Below are 19,917 nucleotides of genomic sequence, written 5' to 3'. Positions count from 1 at the left end.
CACGCCCCGATTGCATGAATTCTGCTTTCCAAGACATCTCCTGACCTTCGGGGAGTTGACTTGCTCTTCCAGCTCCAGTAACTCCTACCATAACCCGTGATATAACACCAGTTCCATGAATTCTGCTTTCCAAGACATCCCCTGACCTTTGGGGAGTTGACTTGCTCTTCCAGCTCCAGTAACTCCTACCATAACCCGTGATATAACACCAGTTCCATGAATTCTGCTTTCCAAGACATCCCCTGATCTTCGGGGAGTTGACTTGCTCTTCCAGCTCCAGTAACTCCTGCTGCAACTCCTGATATCTTTTAAGGTCAACTGCCAGACTCATTGCTTTGGGTGACCCCAATTTCTCGCTCCTTTTCTGCCTCCCCTGCTGCAGATGCATGTGCTACTTTTGCTCTGCCAAATTTGGCAGGAAGCAGGGGGTGGGAATTGAGCATTTTGCCACCAAAACGGAAGGGAACAGTTGTCAAAAATCCGCACTGAACTGCTGCAGAGTCTTTGAAAGGCCCCAGTTAGCTAATTTTGGCCTGATGAACTACAGTGTCTTGCAGCTGAATTTCAGTGGCAAGCTACAGATTTCAATTTTTTCCCCTTTGCCATGAATGTAGCGGTGGAAGGAACTGCAGTCCAGATAGGCCCAGGAGCTGGACACTGCCTTTCACGCTGCCCGAAGGTAGCCACCCCTTGGTCAGAGACCAACTCCACGAGATGAGCTCATTTCTGCCATTACCGTGCATAACGATGCACAGGGGGAGTGGATGTTACCTGGACACAGGTAGCACTGCAATATCCACCAGCCCCAGATCCTGGCCTATGAGAAGGCTTCTGTGCTTGGTCAGCTTACATTCCAGTTAAAATAAAGCAGGGCAAAATGGGTGGAAGCTGCTTTCATAAGCAAACCTCTGCACCGAAAGTCGTTTCAAAGCCACCGGGCACTTGGGAGATCAGGTCTCTCGACCAAGCACCAGGCCCGAGTTCAGCTTAGTGAGTGTTTGCATTGCCCAATTCGCTCAAGCAGAGTTCAGCGTCTTCCCCACTTTTCAGTCCCATGAAGGTCTGGCCCGGTTCTACCATATGGTTCCAAGGTAGAGGGAAGCCGTACACCAAACCACTGTTTCTTATCATGGTTCCTAGAGACCAAACTTACCATGGTCAAATACCATGACAGGGTTCAGACCACACAGCAGACCAACATGGTGAACCCCCCCCCCCACGGCTTGTCATGTTGGCGGAACCCAGCCAGAGGAGTTGCCTTATGTTGGATCAGGGCCCCTCCAGCCACTGACTGGCAGTGGCTTCCCAGTTTTCCCACACGCCTTGGGACCGCCTGGATGCAAAGCAGGGCTTCACCACAGTCCATGAGAAACGAGATAGATGTTTAAATCTGCACTGTAAAATATAGGTAAAAATCAAAATAAAACCTGGCAGCAACACAAAGACTTAAAATCCTGTGACAGAAAACAGAAACTGTTTTCAGCTGAGGATGTCCATAGGATGTGGGCTGGTATTATTTGTTTTTCGGCGCCAGGCAAAGACCTTTTTATTTAAGCAACATTTTAATTGTTAATACCACTGAATTTTATCTGGCCAGGGAGGCTTATTTTATATTGTGTGTTTTAAATTATTATGATTATTTATATGTATATTTTAACTTATTGGTTTTATTTATTGTTGTACGCCGCCCCGAGGCTTCGGCGAATGGGGCGGCATAAAAATGTTTTAATAAAATAAAAAAAAATAAATATTATATAGGGGAGAACATGGTTCTTGCCACAAGTCATTTCGGGCTCAGAATGTCGCCTCTGGCACTTTGAACAAGGACTGTCCACCGGTGCATAATATAATGTCGACTGAGCCGTATTAACAGTCTCACGGCCCTGTTTTAGACCCACTGAAGTTTCAGGGCCATCTTCAAAGGCAGCCCCACAAAGCACTTGAGCAGAAAAGAGGAACATGGTACAGCTGTGCTAACTTCCTTTCTTCTCAATTTTTTTCTGGGGAGGAAGATGAGGCGGGCTGCGGTAATGACCCCCGTCAACATGAAATTTCGTGAATGAAACGGGGCAATTATGCAAGCAAAACTGCATGTGGGAACGTGCCAAACTTCTCCATGTTGATGACCTATAAAGCCCTAAACGGCTTGGGTCCTGGTTACCTGAAGGAGCACTTGCATCCATATACGCCCGCCCGCCCCTTGAGATCTGCGGGAGAGGCCCTTCTCCGGGAGCCCTCCGTGAAGGAAATTAGGAGTGTAGGTACTCGGAGGAGGGCTTTCTCTGCGGTGGTGCCCCACCTATGGAATGCGCTCCCCAGAGAGGTCCGCCTGGCGCCGTCATTATTTGTTTTTCGGCGCCAGGCAAAGACCTTTTTATTCAAGCGTCATTTTAATTGTTAATATTATTTGCTTATTCTATCTGGCCAGGGCAACTTATTTTATTTTGTTATTTCTTGTATTTTAATTTTATGTTGTGAGCCGCCCCGAGGCTTCGGTGAATGGGGCGGCATAGAAATGTTTTAATTAATTAATTAATTAATTAATTAAATGTCGGGCACAGAGGCTGCAGCTTCCTTACCCCACTGACCTTTGCATGCAGATACAGGGACGTGCAAATCAGCAAAACCGAACTCCATCAAGGTCCCAATTCTGCCATGAAGCCCACACTCATCCGTCCCTGCCTCAGACTGCAGGTTTCATTGCCACGGCACATGCTACACCTTGCAGCGAGCCAGGTGAGAGGTCACCAGAGCACAGGTAAGTGGGGATACCAGCCTACGCTGAGAGAAGGCGCTGCAAGCCACCGCGCCCACCTGTGCCTCCAGGGACGACGTCGGATCCAGGAGCACCCCCAGACTACACATCTGATATTTTAAGGGGAGTGCAAACCCTCCAGGACAGGTCACGTACTGGTCATTTGGGTTCACCTGGCCATTTGGGCAGGTGAACCAAGCACTTTCGGTACCTCTCTCTTGGCTGTCCTTAACGGAGACTCGGTCCAGACTTCTCCAGCCTAGTACCCTTGCAGATGTTTTGGGACTACAGCATCCATCATCCTCAGCCAGCGTACCTCCGCTGTTTGGGAATGGTAGGGCTTCCAGTTCGATACATCCAAAGGGCAACAATACAACGAATACTAATTCCTGCTATTTTGGGGGAACTTTGGAGATATTTGCAGCCGTAAAGCCAAGCTCAAACCTACATACACCCTCCACAATTAGCACAACTCACAGCAAGGAAAGGATTCAAAGCCGAACGGGGACGCAAGGCGTCCAAGAACAAAGGTGAAAGTGAAAGGTGCCGAGACAACACCTACTCCTGAAATTTCATTTTACTTTGAAGGAAAGTTAACCAAGTAAAGACAATAAAAAGAAATACTTCACTAATAAATCAAGATCATTAAAGAAACAAAAGGATATTGTTTGTCTATAATCAATATGCTTTTGGAATAAGCACAGTAAAACACGTCATTATTTACATCGTTTTACATTTAAACTCTGCCTTTCTTCCCCTTGCAAGGAATTCAAGGCAGCTTATAAGGTTCTCCTCCTCTCCATTTCATCCTCACAACAACAACAACAACCCTGTGAGGTAGGTTAGGCTGAGTCTGGGACTGGCCCCAAATCACCCAAGGAGGTTCAGGGCTGAGCAGGGACTGGAACTCAGGCCTCCAGGGTCCCAGTCCAATCACACCACCACACTGGCTCTCCGTGTTTGGATTTCACACCCATGAAAGAGCACAGCTACTTTAGGCAACTTATGTGAGTAAGTCTGTGGGTTACTTGCATGCATTTGTTGGAAAAAAATATTTAGGCCGCTGTCCTTGGCTGCAATTTCAACCAATGTTTCAAGTGCTCCCATAAAGCAACCAAGAGGCCTGCCCAGTGCCAGCTCAGAGACACGGTTGCATGGAAATAAAATGCAGGGGCCGCCTGGCCGCCAGCCCGAAGCATTTCTTCCCAGAACTAGTTTGTGCTGCTTGAGCCACGTGTTAAGGGGCCGAGCAATAGCACACGGCCTGCTTTGCAAAGGAAGGGCTGGTGGCGTAACGGGCCACCCAGGCGCCCCCACTTTACGGTGACCCTCCGAATGAGCCCCCCCAAAATACCCCACCCAACCCCGCCCTGCTCGGCTGCTGCACATTCGGGGCTGTGGCATCCCTGATGGAGCCCTCGAACTCACACTTGGAGGGGCCTCAGTGCAGCCCCCCAGGAGCTCCAGCTGCAGCAGGGGAGCCCCCCAGAAGCTCCAGCTGCAGCAGGGGAAGGCCGAGGAGGAGAGGAGAGGCTGCTCCGGACCCCGGAGTGCTGTCCTTGGAGCAGCCGACGGGGCGCTCAAGAGGAAGGGCTCTTTCCGACTGGTGCTCTGGTGGCCGAGGGGCCGGGGAACGGCTCCCTCTTCCAGCACCGGCCCAGCAAAGAAAGATCCGCCTGGACGCCACCCACGCCTCGCCCGGGAGGCAAGAAGGCACTGCCGATGCGGAACGGGGCCAAGGCAGGGCCCTCCTCATGGCCCAGCAGCCCCAGAGCTGACTCGCAGCCGCCCGGCAGAACAAAAGGGCTCTTTAGCGCGTGAAGGCTTCAGCCATTTTGCTGCTCGGCACACACTTGTCCTGCAGAGCAAATATTTGCTTTTGTTTCAAGCATGCTCGCTCCCCCTTTCTCGGGGCCTCTGCACCTGTCCCGCACCCTGGGATGGTCTCCAACCTTGCACTGAAGTGTCCATCCTGCCCTGCGAACACATGCGAGACACCATGATGCGGCTGGAACACGGCCAACCACGCGCTGAAGCGCTTCTCTGGGGGCAGGGGCAATCCCTGCCTGTGGAAATCTAGCATGCCGGGCTGCACCTCGTGCTGAAGCGCTGCATTTCCAACATGCAGGGGTCTGAAACACCCACCTACGACGCAGTTTGGGCTGCATCCAGGCGCTTCTCGTTCCCAGCACTAACAGGCAATTGCTCTGCTGCGGTGAACTCTAAGCGGAATTTAAATCCACTTTCCACACTGTGGTGATATTGCACTTTTCCCTGTGTTCACCTGATATGTTCCATCCACGCCAGCAGATGTGCAATAGCCACTGCAGACTGGAAAGGAGGCAGCCCCGACTTGAAGCTTGCTTGCTTGCTTGCTTGCTTGCTTGTTTATTTATTTATTTAAGCATTTTTATGCCGCCCCATTTGCCGAAGCCTCGGGGCGGCTTACAACAATAAATTAGATCCATTAGATAAATAAAAATTAAAATATCTACATTAGAATAAAAAAATATACAATATAAAATAAGCCGCCCTGGCCAGATAAAATTCAATAACATTAACATTTAAAATGCCGCTTAAATAAAAAGGTCTTCACCTGGCGCCGAAAAACAAATAACGACGGCGCCAAGCGGACCTCTCTGGGGAGTGCATTCCATAGGTTGGGCGCCACCGCTGAGAAAGCCCTCCTCCGAGTACCCACCCTCTTGATTTCTTTCACGGAGGGCTCCTGGATAAGGGCCTCTCCCACAGAACTCAGGGGGCGGCTGGGCATATATGGATCTTAGCACTCTAGCTGAGAAAACTGCGGGGCGAGTGGGGTACAGGAAAAGAAAGCAGAGAGCACGATTGCCGTTTTTATCCCGCAGAAATGTCTCGGAGAGATAGAATATGTGGTATCCTAAGTCCTCCCCATCTGTCGGCGCCCTGACACCCCTGCATCTCCACCTCGCGCCCCTTCCCTAAAACCTTTGCATAAGCCCCGGCTGCTCTCTTGCTTTCCTTTGCTAACATTTTACTTAGCATTCCAAACCCTTCCCGATACAATTATTTATGGGCACAGCCCTGCGGCCCACCGCACGCTCCCTTGGTGGCCACAAGGAAAGGCGGAGTGCCAGCTTCAGGAGGGCTCCAGGGCTGGAGCTGGGACTTCACGGAAGCAGCCCTCTTCCAAGCGCCGCAGTGCGGTGCCTTCTGTGTTAGCTGCCGCTCCAAAGTCAGACGACCGACTCTGGAGCCAGCGGTGGGGGGCAGTGGGGGGGGCAGGAAGAGGCATCACAACCCCACAAGAAACCCCCCTGGAGCCCCCAGCTCTTCCCTCCAGGAGAAAAGGGGCTGTCTAAAACAATCCTAAGTATTTCGGAGGGCAGGAGCACGGAAGACAAAGCCTCCTTCACGTTCCTTCCACCCTCCGGTGGGCGTCCATCATCACCAAGTGAGGAGAATTACAGGTGGTCACACTGGATAGTGTCTTAATCTAACATTTAAAATGCCACTTAGATTTTTTAAGGAGTGACATAGCACTAATAACTGTATAATGCTCATTTTTTGGGAGAGAAAATTGCCATTTCATGGCACTGCTTTGGAATGCATTGCTAAAAGAAAACTCCCTGGAAAGGGCTTGTACTTTATACTTTTCAGAAGTTAGATTTATAGCACTGCCCTGCTGTTGCACTTTCCTTTAAGTGGCATTATCCTAAGAGAGAGAGAGATTTAACATCTATTCAGAAAAGGCATTTTAGTGCAAACAATTCATTGACATCCACTGCAAAGGTTCTCATGACCATGAGCTGAAGGTGGATGGGTCCAATCACCCAATGTATTAGCGCCCTCTGCAAAATTTAAAAATAAAAATAAATGCTTGGGGTTTTAATCCATCACTTCTGCTTTTGACATCGTTACACGAGCAAAACCTGAACACTACAGGGACTGCCTTCTCTTCCTGTTGTTCCATCACAGAACCTCTAGGTGGCAGTGCAGGGTAGCGAAATAGTGCAAATACTCAAGCAGAAATGGCGCTTTCCTTCACTTGCAGAAATTTTCCCTGCTCTAAAAATAAACTTGCCAAAAGTGCTGCTGACAAAGAGGCGTGAAACTTGGAGTGTCACAAAGTCATCTAATGACTTGTAATCGCCATGAGTAGCAAATGATGAGTGAACAATAAATGCCACATACAAGAAATCCCTTTAAGCAAGCCACTGGAAATGGGCCAGTTTGCCACAGATCTTTTGCTGGCGTGCTACCAAGTTCAGACAAGAGCACCAGCCTGCTCTTTACTCAGGGAAACTTTAGTCTTGTATTTGTTTATGTTGCAACAGGGACAAAGATTATAGGAGGTTGTTTCCTAACTCAAGAGAATTACCAGAGGAGGCCAGCCTCGGCTCCCGCAACACCGCCATGCCAAAATGACTACCGTTTTTAGCACTGGGGGCATTTCCCTGCACACTTCTTGTGATCTTTGAGCTGGTCTAAGAAACATTTTGCACTTGATACATTTTGGAGTACTTCTGATGGCCCGGACAGATATCATGGGACATTGCCCTGCAGGGACCCGCGGCCGGCGGGATCCTGATGCCAGCCCACCTGCCCAGGAGAGGCGGCTCTCGTCCCCCAGCAAGCAGCTGATCGGTGCTGTTTGTTCTGCCCCCGGCCTCCGCTTGCGATAAGCAGCCGGCAGGGAATATGCCGCGGCCATGAGGACTGGAGACCTGCATTCTCAGCTGAACCCTGGAACAGAGGATGGCGGCAAGACCCCGTCACACCCGCGGAGATGCCGGAATCGTGTCTGGAGGGGGGAAAGGCCCGTCCCACTTGAGAAAGCAAACAGCTTTTCTCCACACGGCCAGAGGGGAAAGGAAGTCTTAGCTGCTAAGACACCCTGCCCTGGATAAAGGCCTATTTATAAACCTTAATCTTCGAGATGTTCCATCTGGGGGCGGGGAGGCGGTGTCGGTCGCTTCCTCGCCAGGTCCCTCCTGGGCTCGAGAAGATGAAGGCCGGCTGCTCGCTCGGCTGGTTTCTCACGAGGTTTGCTGGATGGGCGGCAGATGAAGCCACTGGGAAGCCTCTGCTCTCGGCTGGCGAACAGGGCGCTGCTTGTCCCCCGGAGCCTTGAGATGAGCTGGCCTCTCGCCAAGGAAAGCTTGGCACGTGTTGAGTCGCTCGGCGGCACCCGCGGGCCTGCGCCCGCTTCCGCCACCTTTTTGGTCCCAGGGCTGCTTCTGCTCTGTTAGAGGACCCATCGCAATGTAGGGAAGGGACACGCCACCCCTGCCAGGTGGCACCCCAACTCACTTGCTACCCAGACCCCATTCACTCACATAGCACCCGAGAGCCAGTGTGGCCTAATGGTTAGAGCACTGGAGCAGGGGCCTGGGAGATCCATGTTCTAGTCTACACTCAGCCATGGGGGACTTTGGGCCAGGCACAGGCTCTCAGACTAACCTACCTCACAGGGTTGTTGTTGTGGAGCTGTGAGAGGGTTCCTTGAAAATCGAAGAAAGGTGAGCTATCTGCATAAAGCTGGAAGATGTTCTCCTGGGTGTTCCAATCAGGCTTTTCGGTTTTCCCATTGTTCCCAGCGGAGGGGAGACGAGGAGGGGTCTCTGAAGGCATCAAGCACAGGGCAGGGAAGGGCCGGCCTTCTTCTCACCCAAAAATGATGCCACACTGCAAGGAGGCAGTCGGACACGCTCTTTGCCCAAATCCTGAATGCAGAGGTTGGAAGCGGGTGGGGCTTCTCTCCGATTTTCGCTAACAGGAGAGCACAGGAATTTTAGGGGCGAGGAACAGGCTCAGGGGCACACATGAGTGCCCCACGGGCGGCCCCGGCAATTCCCCATCCCCGCCACAAGGCCAGTGCAATCACGGGTCTGGATGTTGTGTTGGCCAGTCGCACCAAATTCAACACACCTGGAGCACTAAGTGTGCGACCCTGGGGCTGGGGCACTGTTAGATGGAAAAGCTTCGAGAGCAGCAATACATTGCAGGGCCTTTTCGGTGGTGGCCCCGCTATTGCGGGACAATATCCCTGCCGGGCCCTCCCTCGTGCCAACCTTGTCTTCTCCTTCACACCAGCTGAAGACGAACAGCATGGATCATACGAGCTGCTTGAACATGTCCAGTTTTTTGCTGAATTTGTTTTAGCTGTTAATACAGCTTTAAACATATATGGAAGTTTTATGTGGTAGGTTAGGATAGTCTATAGTACTTGTGTTTTGTATTTTGTGTACTGCTGTGAACTGCCTAGAAAGCTTTAGCTATTGGGCAGCACTGAAATGGAATCATTTATTTATGTATATCCCACCTCACCCCCGTAGTGGGACTCAAGGCGGCTCCATGGGGTTCCATGGGGTCTCCCCTCCAAGCTCAGGCCAGCCCTGGACTGGCTTAGCTTCGGAATGCAGAATGCCTTACATGCTTTCAGGCCAGACTCTGCATGCTACTTGAAATGCCTCAACCCCCAGCATTCCCCAGTTGGACCTTTTTTCCCCCCATTTAAACATGGATCGCACCCGGATCCACGTATTTCTGGCGTAAGATTCTGCAGACACTCTGCTGGCTGGGAATGATGGGAATTGTGCTCAACACATCAGGCTGGGAAAGGCTGGCATGAGTCTCAGAAAAGAGGCCTGCCTCAAAATGCTGGAAAAGCATCAGAAATGTCTTTGTTGGTGCAAAGGCCAGCGGCTCACCTGGTCTGGAACGAAACTATTTAGTCATTTATTTAAAGTTATTATAGGCCCTTCCAATACTCAAAGTCTCTGGACGGCTTACAAAAAGCAAAAAGAAGCAGCCATACACAAGTAGCATCCCACAAACCATGACAATGGCCACGATTACTTTTTTCTGCTTCCTTGCACTGCAGCGACTGGTTTGACAGCAGTTCGCTGCTTGTATTCCTCATGCTCAATGTTATGAAGCAGCCAGGAGCTTGTTTTTACCTGCAGACAGGTGTGCACACCAGCCCCCGTTGCTGCAAAGGTAGCTGCCCCTGCTCCAAGAACCGCTCTGATCCCAGGATCAGCCTCCCGCAAAAGAGGCATTACTGGGCTACAGAAGCAGCGGCGAACACTTCCAGGGCCATTCCGACTCTGCATCCAAAGAAGCCCATTTAATCGTCTCTGCCCTCCCTCGCCCGCAGGATTCCCAAGCGCACACGTCTTTCAGGCCCAGATGCAAATCTTGGTTCAGCATGAGGTGTGCACTTCCTGCCCAGTTAAATGTTTTGTGGAAAGAAAGCGCATCACACATAATGACTAGGAGGCAAACCTGCAAATACTCGCACGGCTCCCATGTTGGGAGTTTAGGAGCTAGACATGAGCTGCAGCATATCCCTGCTGCCACAGACTCAGCAAGCAGCCTTCGCGGACTATCCACCACACAAGCAACAACGGAGGCGGATCCCCAGTGACTGAGAATAAATTCAGCTCATTAAAAAAAACCCCAAATGTTCCCAGTTATAACAGTCTGCACCACCTTAAAGTCTTGCAAACTGCTTCTGGTCTAGGCTTTGAGGGCCCACTTCATCAGATGCACGGAATATTTGGGAATGTTTCCCTGGTGGCAGTGAAGGAAGAACTGAGAAAAGACAGCCAGTGTTGCCTAGTGGTTAGAGCACAGAACTGGAACTCAGGAGATCCAGGTTCTAGCCCCCGCTCACTCATGAAGATCACTGGGTGATTTTGGGCCAGTCCCTTCCTCCTGGCCCAACCTACCTCCCAGGGTTGCGACACTAACGTGGAGAGAGAAGCAGGATCATTTAAGCCACCTTGGGCTCCTTGCAGGAAAAAGGGTGGGAATTTGATTCTAAAGAGCCTGATCTGCCGACTGTTAGGCCCTGAAGTCCCAGCATGCCCTGGCCAGTGGCTTGGAGATCCTGGGAGTTGTAGTCTGACGCACTGAAGAACCCAGGCTGGGGGAGGCCAGGTTGGCCTTCCACCCAAGAGACCGTGCCCAGGACTAGGATGCGGCAGCGCAGCTCTGCATGCTTCTCAGATGTTCCCAGGCCACGGAGTCCCAGAGAAGCGGGCGCCCTGGCCAGTTTTGGTTCCCTGAGCTCCAGACAGGCAGCTCCTCCTGCAGCCGGGCCCCCGCCACCTGCCGCCTGGGGAAGTAAACAGGCGAGCAGCTTAATTCTCCCTCCGCTCGCTGTCCATTTTGCACTGGGTGTGCACTGGGTGTGCTCAGTTGCCAGCCATTGTTCAATGCCAGCCTTTCCCAACCTGATGCCCTCCAGAGCTATCAGACTACATTGCCCATCAGCCCAGCCAGCAGGGGAAAAGGTCAGGGATTGCAGGAGATGTGTTTCAATACATCTGGAGAGCACCCAGTTGGGAGAGGCTGACTGTGAATGGCCCTAGAAGGACGAAAGGCAGTACAAAGGAGGTCTTTCAACGCAGGGGTGTCCGGTGAAGATGATTGGGCAGAGAAACCATGATGGTTTCCATGTTGGGCATTATCTATTGCGGTTTTCTCCAAGTTGGGACCACAGCACATCTGTAGCATGTTGGTTTGGGAAAGGGGATAGAAACACAGAAACAGAATGAGTCAGAAGGGGCCTCCTGGGCCATCTAGTCTGACCCCCGGTTCCAACCCTGGATCTACTGCAATGTCTTACAATTCTACATCAACTGCAATCTGAGGGTCCAGCAAAAAAGCCAGTGATAAATACTTTTAACATGTAATAATGAGCTATATGCTAAAAATTAATCAAGTACACGGCATGGGCAGAATGAGGACTGAGCGATCGCGGAGGGTAGTTAATTCTTATGTCCGGACTGCATTCCAAAGAAACCTGAGCACCTCAGACTGAAATGCATCCATGGAATCCACAAGACGCATGGAGCCTCTTGCTAGCTCAACAGTGGGCCCAAGTGGACCGGAGCGAGTGGCCAGCCAGGGCCCTGCGGCAAGACCACAAGCAAGCGCACGGCTTCCGGACACCCACAGCGGAGATACAAAGGTCTCCATGGTCAAACACAGCCACAGATCTCTTTGCCAGTCACACATCCCTCAAAAACCAGGCGCAGCACAGCCAGCCACTTCTACCGAAGGCAGGGAACCTCGTGGCCCGCCAGGCCTGGTGGGACTCCTACTTGCGACTGACCCGTGGCCACGACAGATTGTCCTGGCGGGAGCTGGCTCCCCAAACCAGTGCACACCTGAAACCTACACCTGCAGGTTTTGCAACGGCCTTTAAAGCAGCCTCCCACAACATGTTTCCTCCAAAATGCATCGGTTTACAACTCCCACACCCCAGCCAACCAGGCTTCGGCAGCCCTGCTGGACAGCACCCAACAATTCAGTGGTCACCAAGAAGCCAACCCAAAGGACACAAACCATGTGCCTTCCCCTCTTCGCCTTCCGGAATTCACAGATAGAGTGCTTCAGTGCAGGGAAGCTCCATTATGGCTCAACCATCCACAGCCTGATCTGTTCTGAAGGTCTTCCCCCTGCCCCCACCCCACGGGTAGCAGAGCTAAGATATCTAGACAAATGCACGGTAAATACCAGCCGGAGGCGCCCAGTGTTAGTCCAGAGGCTGGTGGAGAGAAACACCAGGAGGGTGCGAGGCTGAAGCATATGGCAGGCACGGGGCCAACCCCAGCGCAGGGCTCCAGAAAATGAAGACAGCAAAAAGACCAGGAGGAAAGGAGGGGAAGGATTCAAAACGAAAAGGGATAGGAAGAAAAACTGGTTCTAGCGGATCTAACCAGCCCTCGTTTTTCCACTGACCTTAGCCCAGCGTTTGGAAAAGAAGGAATCGTTCGCCTCGCACGCCTTTCCTAAGTAATTTCCAGCTAGTTCTGCGGGCCTTATTCCAGGGAAGGGGGCGCGGGGCGCAGCCGGGGGTCGGGGGCCCGCCGCTCTCCGCCCCTCGGCCCGGCGCAAGGCACCCGCAAGGACGCCACCTCGGGCCGGGCGCCAGCGCCCTCCGGGACCCTGGAGATGCCTTTCCTCTGCAGCAGGTCCCCCTGGCGCTGCGAGCCGAATGCGCCCCCCGCCCCCCCAGGCCGGCGGGGGGGGGAGGGCCGGCCCGGCCGCCCCCCCGCGTACCTCGCAGGACGCCGGAGTAGGCGGCGATGATGGTCTTCATGGCTTCACCGGGGTAGCCTCAGCGGCGGCCTCCGGGGGTCCCAGTCCATGCCGGGCGGGGCGCGGAAAGCGAGGAACGGCGGCGGCGGCGGCGGCTCCTCCACTGCCTGCCGGCCCGCTCGCTTGCTCGCTCGCTCGCCCGCCTCCGGTTCGACCCGCAGCGCCGGCCGGCCCAGCAGCGGCTCTGGAGGAGCGGCGGCGGCGACGGGAGGAGGAGCGGCGGCTGCACCGGCCAGTGCGCCCGCGGCGCGCCCATTTATAGCACCTGCCGGGGGGGCGGGCGGGGGCGGGCGGAGCGGAGCCTCCCGCGGGATTGTGATGCGGCGCGGCCGCGGGGCGGGCCCTGGCGCGGGGGGGCTGCCGATCTGGCCCCGCGCCCGCGGGCGCCCCGTGGGGACGCGGATCGCCGGGGCTGGGGACGCGGGCGGATGGCGAGCGCCGCCGCGGCCCCCGCGCAGGCCGCTCCCGGAGGGTCCCCCGCGGAGGCGCGCACCTGGCGAGCAAGGGCGGGCGGCCGGGATGGGGGGCCCGTCCGCCCCGAGGGGAGAGGCGCGGCGAGGGCCCCGGGGAGGGGGCTGCTTAGCTGGCCAGAAGAGGGGCGAGCGGGAGCCAGGAGGCGCGATGCGGAGGACGCGCGGGGGGCCCTGCTGATGCCGGGGCCCGAGGGGGCCTCCGCGGGGCCGGCGGGTGGGCGATGGGGGGCCGCCTGCCTCCACCCAGCGCGGGGTCGTGCCGGCATCCCCTGCCTGTCTGGAGCTGTCCCCGCGGCCAGCCTTTTGGAGAGCTGTAAAAGGGACTGGAGGAAATTCCTGGAGCGAGAGAGAAGCCCACCTGTGGCTGCTGGTCTTGACGGCTAGGCGCCACCTCAGGTATCAGAGGCCTGCGATGACCAGTTCCTGGGGAGCATGGGTTGCAGGGTGCCCTGTCTATGCTTCCCGATAGCCATCCCGCTTAGCCAACGTGTGAGCAGAATGCAGGACTCTGTGGGCCCTGGCCCAGTCCAGCCAGGCCCTTGCTGTGTTCCCCTAGCACCATCTCTGTGCATCTGGCAGCACAACCAGAACAGGTCAGCTCCCTGCCCCAAGGAGCTTACAGTGGGGTGCTTCCAGATGGAAGGCTCCTACTTCTGAAGTGGCAGAAGTTGTGCGGCTATTCCAGCTTTCCTTCCTTCTGGAATTTCCTGCGATAGGGAAAAAGATGGAAGTTGTGGAAGGAACAGATAGGAAGGTGATGAGAAGTTAGGAATGCTGGCGTCATCCAATCAACCTGCAAATACTGCTGGAGAATTGCATCATGAAATACTAGGCTGTGCTAACTTCTTTATAGATGTGGCCAAGTGGGTGTTTTCACCTGCCAGTGAAAGAATTCTGACTTAATTTTCAGTTGATTCACCCATGAATAGCACCATTCAAAGCGTATTTGCTCAGGAGCAAGATGCACTGTATTCAGTGGGGTTTATTCTTAGCCATGCAGAGCAAAACTTATATGAAAAAGAGTAAACTTTTTTCTTCTTTTATTTCTGAGTTCAGACAATATAACCCACATTCAAAGGTTGAGAATGATTGAGCATGGTTTGTTATAGAACCATGGGTTGTTCAAAGGTAAGTTATCGTATGGTCTGAACCCAGCTAAGATAACAAACCATGGTGAAGAACCCACAGTCCACACAAATGGTGAGTTTTGTTCATGGGTTGTTCATGCTTGTTATCTTAGCTTGATTCAGACCACACAACCCAAGTCCCAGCAGCAACCCACAGTTCAGACACAACCAGCCCTTAATCCTATCATGTTGTCTGAATGCACTCACTGTGTCTTCACTTTTACTTTGGGGTCGGCTCCTTGCAGTGGTTGGGGGCCCACGGTGATCCCCAGACACCACCAGGGGGAGTATCCCTGCCCCCATACTACCAAAAATTGCCAGTGTGGCAGCAAAAAACCCCTACCCCCCTTTTTCAAAGAACAGCCGTCAATAAAGAACTGATGGTCATGAAAAGCAGGGGTTTTCTCTCATGCCACCACTGATGTGCTGCCAAGTTTCAGAGATGTGATATAGCCTCCCCCCCCACCTCCAAAATGGCCGGAGGGACCGTATGCGCCCCACCCCTGTGTCTCCCTGGATGGGATGTTGTCCCATCTTCCTTCTTGCACAGGAAGGGATGCCTCTTGCAAAATAGCAGGTCACCCCTGGTTTTATGGGCACTTGTACTGAGAACAATGTTAACATTTATTCAGTCAGGTACACGGTGAATAGGATTCACCTTTTCAGTTGCTCAAAATGTATGCTAGTTCAGGGTTCAATCCTATGCATGTATTGCAAGAAAAAGGGCTCAGAAGAGCTTTGTGGAAGGCACAGCAGAGGGGTGGTATCCAGCTCAATGGGATCCCACTCGGAAGACTGCCTGTCCACAAAACTCTTCTACCCATCCTTCCAAAATGTTGAGGTGAGGCAGGATTGAACAAGACTGCCACCTTCTCCATTAGCCATGACTTTCCCTCAGCCTGTTCAACCAACCCTCTAGGTGGCTAGTCCACATGATGGACTGCAGATACCGAATTGCAGGACGGCTCATTTTCCGAGATGAAGGACGTCAGGATGTGCTACACCGTGACCCAGACCGACGTCCCGATAGCCTGATCCTAACAAGGCAGACCCGGAAGCCTTGGTCATTTCAACCGGATGCCCTTCCAAAGAAGACCGCAAGCCTAAAACTCCCTTTCAGGGCCATGGCAACCTTCCCAGCCACCTGCAGCCCTGAAATAAAGGGAGTTGATTCCTTGTAGGGTCCCCCAGGATGCATGTAGACCGAGAAGCACCTGTGGGGTTTGAGGCATTTGGAAAAATGTTGTGCCCTTTTGTGAACCATGTTTTCTGGCACCAAGCGAAGGCAGGATAAAGGAGCATCTATTTCCCACTGCCTCTGCTTGGCACCTGAGGATGGGTGTCTTTCCAAGTTACCTTTTGTGCCACTCCAGATTTGATGCCAAGGAATCCCACACCTGGAGGCCTGCATGAGAAAAGCTATTCAGGGGGACAGGAAACCTTCAGGCAGTTGAAAGGGGCTCAGACTCCATACATATTCATTCCATGTGGAGGATTGTGAGGGAAGGAGTCAGAAATGAGGCAGCTAATGCTGTGCTGCTCTTATTGGTATCTCTTGCACGGGGCAAAGAGCCGCAGTTTAATGACAGAGTCCTGCTTTGCATGTAGAAAGCCCCAGATTCAGTGCCTGGCATCTCTCAGTATGTCTGGAAAAAGTCCTGCCCTGTGGAGCTGCTGCCAGTCAGTGTGGACAATACTGGGGTAGAGGGACCAAGCATCCTACAGGCTGGTTTCAGACACCGTGACAGAGCATGGCAGTTTTTTACCCTTGTCGGTCTGTCATGTTGTCTGAACTCAGCCACAGCATTTCACCATGGTACCTTTGATCGTTAAAATCCATGATAAGCAATGGTTTGTTCGATGGTTCCTCTGTACCGCCATGTGTTGTCTGAGCTCAGGATCAGGGTTTCCACGGTCCTGGTGTGCAACTGCCACAGAGTCCTCTGGAAAGAGTGGCGACTGCAGGAGCCGCTCCAGCCATCCAGCCTCTATGGGTGGGCCAATAAGGAAGAGGCAGGTGAGATGGCGGGGAGTGAGGCACCCTGGGATCGTCCCGCTTGACGCTTTAGAGATGCTGGGGTCTTCCGCAGGCCACACACGTGTTCTGTCACGGAGCGGTGGCCCTTCCCAAAGTCAGGAATGCAGAAGGAGAAGTATCTGCTCCAACGTAAAACTTTCCACCAGGACATGACTACTGGGCTGTTCTCCATAGTGCGTTGCACTGCGAACGATGCAATGATCAGCCACAGACTTAAATGGATTTGGATTTCTATGAATCCGAGCTGCAGACTGAAGCAGGCTGAATTTTCCCAGGTTGAGCTGGTTTCACGGACTGGCAGCTGGTTTTTTTTAACTTTCTGTAACATACGCAATTTTTTTAAATTACCAAAAAATTAAAAATAAGCTGAGCAAAATAACATGTCTTCTCCTGCCATAGACTGGAGTATGAAAATGTGCATTTTGGGGGGCAAACCGTGAGCAATTTGCCCCCCAAAATGCAATTGCAATTGCGTGGCCGGCCCCGTCAGTGAGCAGGCACTGGGAAGTTGCCCACGGGGATGGTGTTGCAGAGGGCCCTGGAGGGGGCCGCCTGCCCCACTTCTGTGAGAAGGCTCAAAGGTGGAAAGGGGGAGCAACATTGCGACAATTGCTGCCGGGGGCGCCTGGTGCCAGCGCTCAGTGCAGTCTAGCCCGGCGTTTCACAAGAGGGTCAGCAAGGGGACAGCAGACAGGGACAGCTTTCCAGTCCCCAGAGCCTTGGATTCCCTTTGGACTTTCATACGTGACCTCGAGACGAAACCAGCTGTATTGTTATTTTTTTTGTCCCGGCTCATTTCAGCACGGCACGGGCGACCAGGTGCCAGGAATGGGTCCCGGAAGCCCCTTTGCACAAAATCTGTTGCAATTCATGCTCCCAGTTACATGAGGGCAGTTACGAAGACTGTCTGCGAAGGCTAAATTTAACCACGTGGAAGTTCTGAAACAGAAACGCTTCTGGGCTGCAAAAAGACGATGCCGGAGAGCCGAGGGGGCGCACGTCGTATTGTTAGGTGCCACCGTGCCGTCTCTGACTTATGGCGGTCCCATGAATGAAAGTCACACGATGTCCTCTCCTCTCAGCTCTTGTAAATGCCAGGCGGCGGCTTCCTTTGTGGAGCCCTTCCATCCTCCGCCTCTTCCCTTGCCACTGACTTTCCCTGGCATGATCGTCTTCTCCTGGGAGCCTTGCCTTCTCAGAATGTGTCTGAAGCATGAGAGCCTCCGTTTTGTCATTTTTGCTTCTAAGAAAGTTCTGGCTCGATTCGATCCAGGAGCGCTAGTTGGTCTTTCTGCCTGCCCTGGGTATTTGCAAAGCTTTCCTTCAGCACATGTTTTGCTTGCCAAGCTTCCGCACCCTTGAAGCATGGATGACCTTGGCCTTCCGCGTGAGGGTCTTGATGATCTCCTGTAGTTCCTTCGTTGCTGCCCCTCCAAGTCTCCATCCTCTTCAGGTTTCTTGTCTGCAGGCTCCCATCGAATGCATGTGAAATCTTTCATGAGTCCTATCCTGGGGCACATTTTTCTATGATCCATGGTGGGCATGTCGTGAGTGGAGCCGGCTGGAGCCGGAGGTCAGACTAGATGGCCTGGGAGGCCCCTTCTGACTCGCTCTGGTTCTATGTGCAATGTTTCTATGTTTTTTACCACAGTTTTGAGACAGTGTTCCCACTCCGGTGCCCTCCAGAGGTTTTGGACTAGCATGCCCAGCATTCCTACTTACTGGCCAGGCTGGCTGGGGCTGATGGAAGTGAAGTCCAAAACATCTGCTGGCCATCCACTCGGGAAAGGCTGGATTAGTCCTGAACTTGGCTCCGGCACGGCGGGGGCAAGGAGGGGTTCCAAGCACCGGGGCTGTTCATTAGAAGTGCCCTACTGGGAGCACAACCACTGAAGTGTTGTGGAGGCTGGTGACTCCAGCACTCATTCCAGCGGCAGCTGAACTTAAAGCAGGTTTCCATGGTGCTGAGCCTAGTTTTGGGTAGGGCTCAGCACCGCAGATGGTCCCATGAACGTTCAGTCTGAAACCCCGGGTGGATACCATGTCCCTCTGCCCCTGAAATCTCCTAACTGCTGGAGCAGTCGGTGTGTTTGGGACAAGGGTCATTCCAAGGCTAGAGGGAAAAGCCACGCTTTCATTGCTGGTGTGGGTGTGTGTGCGTGTGTGTAAACACGGGGAGGCAGGGTTCAGGACTGCACCTCTTGCACGGAGGCAGGGCAGAGGCCGTGCCGAGGGCTCCCGGCCATGACGCCATCCGTCCTGAGGAAAAATGACGCGCGACAGGCTGCCAAGAAAAATGGCCCGTTGAGAAATGCGCAGAAGTGAGATGTGAGGCACAGCCCTGAAACACAGAAACAGAGAAACAGAGCGAGTCAGAAGGGGTCTCCCGGGCCATCTAGTCTGACCCCTGACTCCAGCCGGCTCTGCTCATGATATGCCCACCATGGGCATGTGCAGCCTGTCCTTGAACACCCGCACCGATGGGGCCTCAACCACCTCCCGTGGAAGCCCATTCCACACCCTCGGGGTCCTGACTGTCAGGAAGTGCTTCCTGGCATCCAAATGGAGCCTGGGTTCCCTGAGCTTTGCTCCGTTGGAGCATGTCCTGCCTTCCTCCTCAGGGGAGAACAGGCCTCTCCCCACCTCCGTGTGACACCCCCTCACATACCTGTATGTTGCCAACAGATCCCCTCTGAGTCTCCTCCAGGCTGAAGAGACCCAGTTCCCTCAGCCTCGCCTCATACGGCATCCCCTGCAAACCGGCCACCAACCTTGTGGCCCTGTGCTGCACTGGCTCCAACCTGGCTACATCCTTTCTGTAATGAGGGGCCCAAAACTGAGCACAATCCTCCAGCCACAGGCGCACCAGAATCATACAGAGCATCAGCAATACCTCTCTCGATTTAGAAGCCATGCATTTTCCCTGTTGTGTTACAATGTAAAGTATTGTGGACTGATTAAGACGGGTTCACTCTATGAAAGGACTCGGAAGGACAGTCGCGCTGGCAGAGAAGTGGCTCAGCACAGCCCTCCGGCTGGTTTGGGCTCTCTTTGGGCTCCAGAAAGTGTTGAAATGACCAACTGCTTTTCAAAATTTACCACTGCATCTCTGGAAAAGACAGAGGCTGCGCAACTTTTAACGGAGAGTAAGCAAACACTTCCTAAAGCCAGGCAGCCTCCGTGCCCCAATCAGCTTTCTGTACTCATAATACAATAGTTTTGAAGGAAGAGGGGGAAGTTTCTTGGAAAACATTTGCCTGGAAGCGTTGCTGCAGCTCCTGTTGTGGACATCATGTGCAAAGAGACTTTGCATGGAGTTGCTTGTGAACTGGGCGCGTTGCATATGATCCAGAGTGGGACCCGTGGATACTCCTGCTTGAGGGCGATTTGCATCTTTTCCCCTGGCTGGCCTCCAACAGGCCTCCCATC

The 19,917-nt window shown here is 53.3% G+C and overlaps 1 protein-coding gene across 1 annotated transcript in view; it reads right to left on the bottom strand.

Moving 5' to 3' along the window:
- Positions 1–12,886, bottom strand: part of DGAT2 (diacylglycerol O-acyltransferase 2) — a 33,349-nt gene extending 20,463 nt beyond the window's left edge. The window contains exon 1 of the mRNA XM_044450198.1: positions 12,812–12,886. Within this exon, the coding sequence (XP_044306133.1) occupies positions 12,812–12,851 (40 nt within the window). The 5' untranslated portion in view covers positions 12,852–12,886. The remainder of the gene's footprint in view (positions 1–12,811) is intronic.
- Positions 12,887–19,917: the final 7,031 nt, after the last annotated feature.

The sequence above is a fragment of the Varanus komodoensis genome, unplaced genomic scaffold (genome assembly GCF_004798865.1).
Source record: "Varanus komodoensis strain SLA01 unplaced genomic scaffold, ASM479886v1 scaffold63, whole genome shotgun sequence".
NCBI lineage: Eukaryota > Metazoa > Chordata > Lepidosauria > Squamata > Varanidae > Varanus > Varanus komodoensis.
The sequence above is the reverse complement of the archived record's forward strand: the minus strand, read 5'-3'. Positions and strand labels throughout refer to the sequence as shown.